Source organism: Punica granatum, chromosome 5 (genome assembly GCF_007655135.1).
Source record: "Punica granatum isolate Tunisia-2019 chromosome 5, ASM765513v2, whole genome shotgun sequence".
NCBI classification, from domain to species: Eukaryota; Viridiplantae; Streptophyta; class Magnoliopsida; order Myrtales; family Lythraceae; genus Punica; species Punica granatum.
The window spans coordinates 24,141,932-24,153,210 of record NC_045131.1 but is presented as its reverse complement, the minus strand read 5'-3'; the positions used below and the strand labels follow the sequence as shown (position 1 = coordinate 24,153,210).

Genomic DNA, 11,279 nt, shown 5'->3' with positions numbered 1-11,279 from the left:
TAATAGGACAACTACTGCCGAAAAGGTCAAAGGATGGAAATTAATCCTTAAGCTTGAGGTGTAAAGTGGAATATCATGCAAGCTCAAGCATGAAGTTTAACTACAAGGAAACAGGATCTGGCTTAAGCATATCTCATCATCTTCTTGAAAGTCGTGTTGTGTCTATATGCACAGTTTATCAACTTATTCGAATTTGTTTGGTTATTTTCTTTCATTTTTTTTGCAATATGTGATATGAGATATGACTTCTCTCTGTCATTTTCATAGGAATGAAGAAGTTATCGATCCTAACTCAAAGATAAAAGATGATGCAGTTAATTTGATGGTAGAACAAGATGGACCCTTCGTGCATAGAGAAAGGCACGTCCTCCTTGAAGCATGGGCAGAATATAATTGTCTTGAGCCATCTCTTCCGCTAAATATAACTTATGGATGAGGAAGTTCTGAACTCTGCATTCGAAGATGGAGAGTATTCTCTCAAATGTGACCATGCATCAACACCGTAGAACGCGAACAAATCGAAGACATTCTTTACCTCTTTCTAGTATGACTAAGACTTCTATTAGTATCAATCCTTTTCTGTTCTCTCAACACTTCTTCTTTCTTAATGTCCCACGTCTACAAAATTTCCAATTTCGAGAATGCAAGGTAAAAACATTATTCTCGCTGTTTTCTATAAAATTTTGATTTCGAAACTACTATGTGTTCATTAAATTTCAAAAATTATTATTAATCAACTTATAAAATTAAATATTATTAACAATAACAAAAAATAAGATGATGGCACCAGTGGATAGCATCGGGATCCTACTATTATGCATGAATAAGAGGGCAGACAAACAATGAAAAACGTCAATGCCGACTATAAAGCATGTAGATCCAGAGGCGCCTAGTAGTGACGAAATTCATTTAATTGTCTATCAGACTTTCAAGTAACAAAAGAGGAATTAATTAATTAATTATATATTTATAAATTTACATTTCTATATATATGCTGAACCGAGTTATGATAACATTTTAAAAAACACAAAATTTAAAAAAAAAAAAACAGAAATTTGATTTGTCCGAAATAATGAAACCATGAAAATTTTGGAGCCGGCCCGGCTGTCTCAGTTCTTAGAACTTGAAGCTGGCGGCTGATGCAGCTGCTGGTAGATTGCTGCCATCCGGCTATATGCATCCAAAGTCATTGGCTGCCAAAAATAAAAATAAAATCACTTAATTATATAGTTAGCAACCTTTAATGATTTTTCTAATTATATAAACTAAACCCAAATCACCCATTTTCAGATATTTCAACTCGTGACATTTGTTTATCTGGAGTTCGTGACATGCCCCGGTCTCCCACTTACCTAGTTATGTGGCTGTGGATGTGAATGTGCATGTGGTCCCACGGACAAGTAGAAGAATAGGCGTATAAAATTTCAATTCCAAAACAATGCTTAGTATCACTACTCTAAATCTCGTTCACAATTTCACCCGCAAAAAAATCTCATTCTCAATTATACAATTCCTTCAGACAAGATAAAAGACGTTGATACAGTGATCCTCGACTTAAAGTCAAGAGATAAGAAAGGAGGTGCAATGACATGTCATTGTCTGATAAATTAGAAATTTATGATTTTACTTTTATGATGAGACTATCCATTTCTTTGCTAGGTTTTTTATTCCTTGTCATAAATTCATGAACTTCCCTTATAATCGAATAGTAAATTTGAGATTTTATGTTGGATTTTATTGAAGAAATTCTATTCGTTTTTATTTATCGAAAAAAAAATCTATTCATTTTTTTCTAGTAGATCATAAACTTCCTTTATAATTTAAGGAAAAGGAAAGCTTTATTTTTTTTCTGAATTTGTTTTCTTATTTCGGTAGAGTAAAAGCTGAATTTCTTTTACGGTTGTAGGGTTTGTCCACAACTTTCCTCTTTTTCTTTTTTTTGGGTAATCCACATCTTTCCTTAGGCAACGTAAAGTACAATTTTTACCCAAAAAACATAAAAACATAAAGTACAATCCCAGAGAGAAATCCTAACTCATTACCTTTTTGTATTTTTCTAATTTATTTTTTTACCAAGAATCACGCGACATAAAGTGCAGAAGTTGTTAAAAGTGGCAACAAGCATACAGTTAAGTCATACATGGTAAACTCCCAGACACCATCATCAAACTGCCCCTATTTGGGCAATCACAATGCAAGCATATGAGCATTCAACTGGAGAGCTTTTCTCCTTTATGTTTTCTATATTTATTTAAGAAGTGTAAAGCAGTGACATACTTTCATATGATAACTAAAAAGATTTAAGTTCGATATTATTGGTGGGACTATCAGCATCCTTTTATTAATTGTTAAGATATGATTTTTATTTCATTGTCTTAAACTTATGAGTTTGTTTTGTAACCAAAAAATAATGTTTTCTTTTTATATATCCAAGTCATCTATGTCGAGCTCCACAGATATTCTTGAAAATTTTGCTTCATCTCGTAAATATGGATTGTTAAATAATCAAGTTGAGAAAAATCACATTACAAAATATTAATTAATATTAATTCTTTCTTGCTCAATATAATATTTTGTAATGACTAACCGATAATATATGGTCACGTTGAAAGAATGGTTGCTATGAACAAATGTACCTGTGACTGGCATGCGAGGAAAGCTGCAAACGGGTCTGCTAGAACCGGTGCAGCAGCAGTCGAGGAAGGATGGAGCCGATCTCCGTTGCAGCCAGAGCCATCCCATAAGGGTGCTAGGGGCAAAAAAGGAGCGGCCGCAGCCGCAGGGTGGAGGATGGGTGCCGAGCCATTGGGTGGCATGCCAGGGAGATTGGGGCGGCCAGTGAGGGCGTTCATGTCCATGACTCCAGGCATCCCCATGCCCATCCCCATCCCGAGGCCCATCGGTGCCATCATCGACATCTGGAGCTGCTGTTGCATCGCCATTGGAAGCATCATTGGCTTCATGTTCATCCTGCTCATCATCTGAACTTGTGCTTGCAGTTGCTTCAAGTACTCTATCACTTCGTCCAGCACCGAGGCCTTATCGGTCTGCAACACATAATTATCACATGCTATAAATTATCGAATCCGATATAAAAAAAAAAACCTTTTTTTCTTTCCTTCTTCCTCAAAGAAAGATATTCGTTGAAGTTCAGGTTATCAAATAAAATCTTTATGCATTCTTCCTTGTTGCCCAATTAATTCTGCATTTTCAGTACCGTACGTTGTGTCCCCTGTCTAGTCTATGCCAAAAATGTAGCAGCAAAGACACTGTCCGAAAGCTGCAGAAGGAAGACCCAATTAGGTTATGTTTTCTTAAATAACAAAGGTGTTTTGATTTCTTCTTGGTAATTCTCATATCCCACGTGAGCACTCTGCAAATCCATAAACTAGATGTCTCTCGGAACATAAGCCGTTCATACAGTTCACCTAATAAAGAGTATTCTTCTGTAAGATTTTAAAGTGTCTCTAGGAACATAAGCCCTGCATACAGTTCACCTAATAAAGAGTATCTTTTATAAGATTTTAGAGTGTCTCCAACTTGACCAATCATGGAAATAGAATAACAATAATAATTGTGGACAACATATTTTGTGGTGTCTAGCTCTCTTGACAATCACCAAAGTCATTGGCCAATGTGTGGACTGACTTGGGACAGGCACAACAGCCGTGTGAACGAAGCTGAGGGACCTACGGGAACAGGACGTGATTACACATTCAATGTTTGTCTCTCACAGTCCGTACCAGAGTAGAGTAGAGTAAGCTCATCATCTAAATCTAAATCTAATCTTTCCCCCCATTGTCCAATTGTTGTCCCCATTGCAACACAAAAATTTGAGTGGACTAGGAACTTCTCCCCCCCACAATCACCAGCTTTGCCTTGGACCACCACCCACCACTCATCATTACTATTATTCCTCTTCATCCCATTCTCATCTCCTCGTCATCTTGCAAGAATAACTCAGGATGATTCGTTTTGAAGTGAAAATATCCACTTCATTTTTTTTTAATTTAACAACATAATCATTATTTTTTTCTTTTTTTAAATTTTTTTTTATCTTAACATCCCATTCAATTTATTTTTTTAATACTAAATTCTTTCAACTATTTATTATTTTCTTCATAATTTAATAATTCAATCATTATTTTTTTTATTTTTTTCTTCAATCCATTATTATAACCCATTTAAATATATATAAATATTTTTTTACCAACATACTTGTTTGTCTTTTACTTATTTCAATGAAAATAGAGTTAAATTTCGAAATTTAACTCTATAGCCAAACGGACCTTTAGCCTTCCAAATCTCTGCAATCGACCAGCAAAGGCACAGAATTTTACCCTGGCGGCATGTACATATGATTGACAGAAGATGGATTATAATTGTGTATGAACATTCTAGGGCCGGCGTATAGGAGAAGATCTCTAGTGAGTGCGTATATACGGGTGTGTATATGAAAAGGACGCCCGGGACGAGGGTTGAGCAGGATTTAATGATGTCGAAAACGTACGGCGCACACAGTCAATATGAAAATAATGGTTGAATAGAATCTAATACCTTGCTGGAATTGGGGACCAGCTTCTGCAGCGTCTTCATCCTTTGGTTTATCTTATCTCTTCTTTTCTGAAACACCAAAAAAGGGAAATATGAAAATTGCCATTGAAATTATCTATCTGACTACTAGCTGCATATTTCGACTAATAATATATTGTAATAGTTCAATTTTATTGGTAAATTGGTGTCCACCAACATCCATGCAAAACCATAGCCTGACCCAAAAAAGATGGGAATAAAATTTATTTTTTTCTCGGTCATTAAAAAAAAAAAAACAGGAACTGATTTATGGCATACATTTGAACAACAATACAAAAAAAAAATATGCTGACCTTTTCGGCCTAAAACTTGGCATTTATCCCAAATAGATGGGACTAGCTAGCTTGGAAAAGGGCAGGACTAGTGCAGCCTCCATCTTTGGGTTTGCCCCATTCATAGTTGGTTCTTTCTACTTGCAGTGCATTTTATTATAGCAAAGAATGTGGACTGCTTCGTGAGGCATATACACAGATAGATGGCACATCGGGTTTTTTCTAGTTAACTACGAGTTAAGAGTTTAGGTGGACTATGCGTGGTCTTAGCTATACTCTTCTGATTAGCTTTGGGCATTGTTATTACACACCAACAATGATATCTCAACTTCGCTTGGTAAAGATTAGACAAGAATATATCATATCATCCGCGAAATAAAATTAATACGTACGCGTTCGGATTGGTTGTGTATGGCAGCAGCTCTGCTCCTTTTTGTTGAGACTGTGGATTTCCTGTTTCTCTTTACCTTGTCCTCCTCATCACCTGCTTCCCTCTGCAAACCATAACAAAACAATATTGCATTAGGGTCCAAACTAATCAACACCATCAATAACTGGGGAAAAAGGAAACTACGTACTTTTTTCAAATAATACTATGACAAAATCGACATCCATGTTTTTCTTTTACCACACAAATCGACGTACAATTAAAAATTAAGAAAATTTAAAAAATTCCTAGTGATTAATTAGCTGCGTTTACTCGCCTCACATATCGAGTGAAAGGGGATGAATTATTTGAACTTTTCAAGATTTATTTCCTATAATTGGGTTATTGCCTCCGTTTATCTACAGAAAAATATTATTTCTTACAAATACAAAGAATTAATTTTCGAATATAAAAATGTATTAGAATGACATCTTGTGATCTCATCGAAATATTAATTATTTAACCAAAGCTTCATCAAACATATATATATATATATAGTTGTATTCTTTTTGCCTAGATCTCTTTCAGGATGCATGAGAACTAAAGTGAAAAATTGAAGATAACTTTTACAAACCAAAATAAGAAATAAAAGTTCACCAAAAAAAGAAACGAAAAGAAAAAAAAGCAAAAAGAAAAAAATCTTTGCCGAAGAAATAAATAATATTAAACCATGACAGAAGAGACTAATTATTTTTTCTTTCTGCTGAAAAGAAATCAATTATTCTGAATGAATTATATACATTTTTTAATGAAAAATAGAATAAACTATATATTTAAAAAAGAAGAAACGAAGGTTTTATTTTGACAAAAAAGTACTGAAAAAGAAAGGAAAAAAAAAAGAGAAGCATATAAGAATCTAATGAAGTAATAAAAACAAAGGGTTAATTATTCAGAAAAGCACTACTTTTGTATTTTTTTCTTAAATATAGCATGACTTTTAAAAAATACTACAAAAATACATAATATTTACATTTTTTCTAAATATAGTATTTTTTTTAGAGTAGCACAAAAAAAGATATGACCTTTACATTTTATATATCACAATCTCTAAAAAATAACACAGAAAGACACGTCATTTATGTTTAGCTATGATTCTAACACGACGTCAATTATTCGTCAAATGTAACAGTAATAGTTAACGGCGTTCTATAGCACAATATGATTGGACGAATAGGTCCTACATATTTTTATTTAATTAAAAAATGATTCTAAAATTTTTAAAATTAAAAAGAAGATTTTTTTTCTCAAAAAAGAAATGAGCAGAGACCACACGAAGATTTTTTTTTTCCCACCGCCAAAATGGAAAAACCCCCAATTTCGGGATTCTTTCAATTCCGACAATGGGTGTCCCAATTACAGCACCACTTACATAATTTGGGTCTTGCTGCGGTCAGCGAACTCAATTGAGAGATGGTAACCACCGACGGAGCCACCACCATCACCCCCTCCCCCATTCCTCTTATTAAGTGGAATCTCCATTTCTTTTCTTTTAATTTTAAAATTTTTTAATTAAATAAAAACATGTAGGATCTATTCATCCAATAATATGGTGTCACGTAACATCATTAATTTCACATAAACTGTTATCGTTACAATTTAACGAAATAATTGACATCATTCTCGATGCGCAACTAAACTTGAAGGTCATACATTTCTGTGCTATTTTTTAAAAGTCATACTATATTTTAAAAAAAATGCAAAGATCATGTTTTTATGTACTACTCTCAAAAGGTCGTGTTATATTTAGAAAAAATACAAATATCATACATTCATGTACTATTTTTTAAAGTTTAATGGAAATGTAGTGTTTTTCTGGGTAATTAATCCAAAAACAAAAGTAATCATTGAACTGATGTACTCAACAATTTCATGATGAGACCAGAGAAGGAGAAAGAGAGATGCCTGGGATCGGCCGTGGCAGATGGAGTCGTGCTCATCGGCGGTGGCGGTGGCCTGGGTGCACGGCCGGGCGCCGGAGCTGGTAGTGTCCTGTGAGCCCATGGAGGTGGATGTGAGCCCCACACACACGTCCCTGTCGCACGTATCCACCGTCATCTGCTGGCTGTCCATCTCTCTCCTCATGGTGGCGCTCCCGCTCGCGCTGTACTGGTCCCTCCCGCTCCACTCCCTGGCCACTGGCACCTGCACAGCAGCCGCCACCCTCGCCCGCTTCCTTGCATCATCCGCCTGCAGTGCGGCGGCCACGGCAGCCTCACTGCAGGAATCCAAACGGGTTGAACACCCCACCGCGCACATGGGTGGCACGGTAGAGGACTCGTTCAGGAGCGGCATGGTGCCGGCGATGCCCTGCTCCTGATGCTTCTGGTGCTGCCGGTCGGTGGCTGCAGCAGTGCATGGGACTAGAGCGTCCATGGTCATGGAGGCAGAGGTGGCAGCGCCGGGGCAGTTGAACCAGGGGACGACGTCATCGAAGGGAGGTGGCTGGGGTGGCCGCTTGCGGTTGGGGAGAGCAGCAGCAGCCTGGTCGACGATGGACTCAAGGGTACCAGTACCGGTGCCGGTGCCGGTGCCGCGGGGAAGCTTGTCCCACGTGTACTTGTTGTTGTTGGTCGAGGCTGGCTGCTGCGGCTGGGGTTTGAGGGATACGCGCGGCTGCCCCAGGCCGTGCATCGCCAGCTGCCCATTCTCCCATGTCAGCTCCGCCACTTCATAGTCCAAACTGCACACAGAAAAGATCATATACATCTCATTGCAAGTATATACATATATATAATATATGCACGTTTGCTTGAGCTTGATTAATGGGGCTAGCTCTTTCCATTTCTCTAACTCGAAGACGACGCGATTGCTCACGAGACCAGTCGAATCCCGTAAAGGGCTTGAGATGTTAGGAGATAGGGGACAGATATATACATGGGCACATCGGGAGGGGCCGAATTCGAGTTGGATCGAGCTGAGAGCCTAGCAGGCAAGGGGTTGTCATCGAGATCCCAATTGGGGACGCACTGGTTCATTTCTTCGTATGGCTTCTTCGCCGTGGCCCTCGCCTTTTCTGTTGGAGAATGATAGACTACTAGATAAGAGCTTCAGCACACAAGGGGAATGGAGAGCAAAAAGTTTCCGAGAGTTGCCTCTCTCATGGCTCTATTTAGTAATAATTGGATTGGTGAGGTAAGGTGAGGGGAGGGGAATATGTATGTATTGTATGTATGTATAGGCTTTTTGGGGTTTTGTCGTGGAAAGAAGACTTTGGGCAAACTTTTAAGGAGGATTCCTAATCCTAATTCCGAATATCTAGCAGTGTATATCTATTTAAGGGCTGTGAGAAGCTGAGGACCAGGTAGATGAGAGGGGGAAGTGAAAAGTCGGAGATTTGGAATCATATGGGCTAATTAGCTAGCAATCATTGAGATAACCAAAACAGGGCATAGCACAAGAAAAGTTTGATTATATAATGAATGAATGGATGATACGTTATGCCAATTAATTATTTAATTAGGTGGTCCCGTCTCTCGTATATCTTTTTCGTGGAGCTAGTGCATGTAAAGCTTTACGTTTTTATCTAAACCTGGAAAAAAAAAAAAAAACAAAGATACCCATGCAAATGCGCAGCGCAGATGAGAGTTACTGACAGGATAATTGGTGTGAATTGAAATCTTATTCTATCAGTAGTTCAGCCCAATTTACTTGAATTTATTTTCCGCACCCCGCGAATTAGAAGGATTTTGATGCGTAATTGAATGATATTGAGGCCACGAAACCCATGAGCTTATCGACCCAAGGAAGGAATCTGGCCCCCGAGCATCATCGCCCATGTGGATTGGGCTAAGTTTAAGATGGGCCCACGACTTAAAAGGGCAAAAAAAAAATCCAGGGAGTGGCTTTCGAGACTTTTTAGGATTGGTTATGAAGGCAGCTTGTTATGAGAAGTTATTGACAGAAGAAACGAAAAAGGGATGCAATTGCCAGCAAGTCCCTGTCAATATATGGAAGAGCGAGATGAGGAATATGTTGGGAATATAAAAGTCAATTGGGAAAAATTAATCCCACATTGAAAGCATAAAAAAATAAAATAATTTATATCGAATTGGGTCTCACAACTTATTAGTTCGAACTTTTGAGTAGTCCAAGCCCATGTAAATCTCGTAGAATTTAAGATGGTAACAGAGGCCATGGTAATGATCCTGTGGACGCGTATGCGCAGGAGTTCAAACCACGTCAGTGGAGGCCGAGCCTAGAAGTAAAAGCCCGGCTCGTAGTAGTCGATCCCCCTCGCCCGAGTATGAAAGAAGAAGCCTACCTCGAGGTAGTAAAGGTTTGAGTCCGGAAGAGATGAGAGACCGGCTCGAGGTAAGTTATTGAGGGTAAACAGTTAAGGTTCACGTGACACGTGTAGGCAAATTGTGAGAAAGACCACCCGGTACCATGTGAGGGCGGATATTGAGAATATAAAAGTCAATTAAGAAAAGTTAATTCCATATCGGAAGTATAAAAGAAAATAAAATAATTTATATGGGATTGAGCCTCACAACTTATTAGCTCGAGCATTTGAGTTGAAAGTTGAGTCCAATGTTGCGTGATATGTCCATTTGAGTCTTACAGTTTGAATTCTTAATAAATTTATTGATGTGCGACAAATTACTGAGAACCACTGAAACTCTCGGCGATATCCCAAATTGCTATATCTTACATGCCGATCTCGAGAAAAGCCTAACACCTCTGTCGAAGGTTGACGACTTCAACTATTCACTGAGGTCCCCTCTGATCTAGGATGAGTGATGGTAGCCAGCGAGGCCCTTGCCCCTTTGAACTTGCTCCTCTTGGTTATCACTATCGACTAGTATTCTAGTGACCACATTGAGGTGGTTGTCTCACCATCCACTCTCGTATGCCTTCCTATCGTTGTCTTTATCTTATTGATTAACTCTTAAATTTTACTTTTATTATTCTTGAAAATTTCCATGTTAGCAAATACATGTAGAAAAATTATAATTATATAACAGTCATAGTCGTCACTTTTGAGACCCAAAGCGATTCAACCGACTCGAAAAACGAGCAAAACAAATATACAAACAACACGAATAATTTGGCAGAATTAATAGTATTAATTAGATCGCACAAAAGAGACTACAATGAGGTTACACTCGTATTTTTAAGCCCAAACCTAACCTACTCTCACCGAGACAAGACTCACAATAAGCTCTCCCTCATGATCTTCGCCGTCTTACATAGTGCTTCAAGACTATCTCTATATATAGATTACATGACCCTTTCCTATAGTATCAGATAAATATCCTAAATGTCCGTAAAAATATATCCTAGAATGTTTATCACTAAAGTATTTAATTTCCATGGACTTATATTGGCTTGAGTCCATTTTCACTTGAAAGCTCAAGCTAATCAATGGTGGTTCTCAAGTCTCATATAAATCAATGGATATTGATACATTTTTTCCATGTGGGATTAATATCCTCAACACCCGCCCTCACGTGCAATGCGTGATCTATTTTTGCCTATATATTATAACGTGCCCTTAAAAATCTACGCTTAATAACTGACCTCGAGTTGGACTCATCTTCTATACTCAAGTGAGGGGGGGCTAACATGAAGCGTTCTTTTTTACTGCTCTCGAACATACTGGGTTTGGTGTGATGTTAATACGCATGTGCGCGTGGGCGTGCATGCACACAACCTGGGCTTTGATACCCTATCAAATTCCCTGGGCTTATACGGATTTGGGTCCATTTTCATTTTAAAGCTCAAGCTGATAAGTGGTAGTTCCAAAATCTCATATAAATCAATGAATATTGATACATCTTTTCCATGTGGTATTAATATCCTCAACATAAAGATATGTTCAAGACAACCTGGAAGGATATCTCTTAGTTGCAACAAAATTAGACCAAAACGGAAATATCATTGCGAGTATATCTTGCACTCGACTATTCGTGTCTCAACATGAAAAACTAGTGCCTCAACACCAAAATTCTAGCTCCTCAATTAAAGTGTGCATAACAACACTATGG

At 37.8% G+C, this 11,279-nt stretch overlaps 1 protein-coding gene across 1 annotated transcript; it reads right to left on the bottom strand.

Moving 5' to 3' along the window:
• Positions 1-933: 933 nt before the first annotated feature.
• Positions 934-8,593, bottom strand: LOC116209694 (transcription factor UNE10). The gene is made up of 6 exons (XM_031543431.1): positions 8,167-8,593; positions 7,195-7,972; positions 5,258-5,359; positions 4,558-4,623; positions 2,637-3,047; positions 934-1,193 (listed from the first exon to the last, which is right to left on the bottom strand). Exons 1-6 carry the CDS (start codon positions 8,265-8,267, stop codon positions 1,110-1,112), a joined length of 1,542 nt encoding a protein of 513 aa, XP_031399291.1. The 5' UTR covers positions 8,268-8,593; the 3' UTR covers positions 934-1,109.
• Positions 8,594-11,279: the final 2,686 nt, after the last annotated feature.

Bases quoted from the DNA above. Each gene is read 5' to 3' on its own strand.
- LOC116209694 (XM_031543431.1), bottom strand. From the start codon at position 8,267: ATGAACCAGTGCGTCCCCAATTGGGATCTCGATGACAACCCCTTGCCT. The intron at 7,973-8,166 runs GTATATATCTGT...TTCTGTGTGCAG, and splicing joins GCCCCTCCCGATGTGCCCAT to TTTGGACTATGAAGTGGCGG. The intron at 5,360-7,194 runs GCATCTCTCTTT...TATGGTTTGCAG, and splicing joins TCTGCCACGGCCGATCCCAG to AGGGAAGCAGGTGATGAGGA.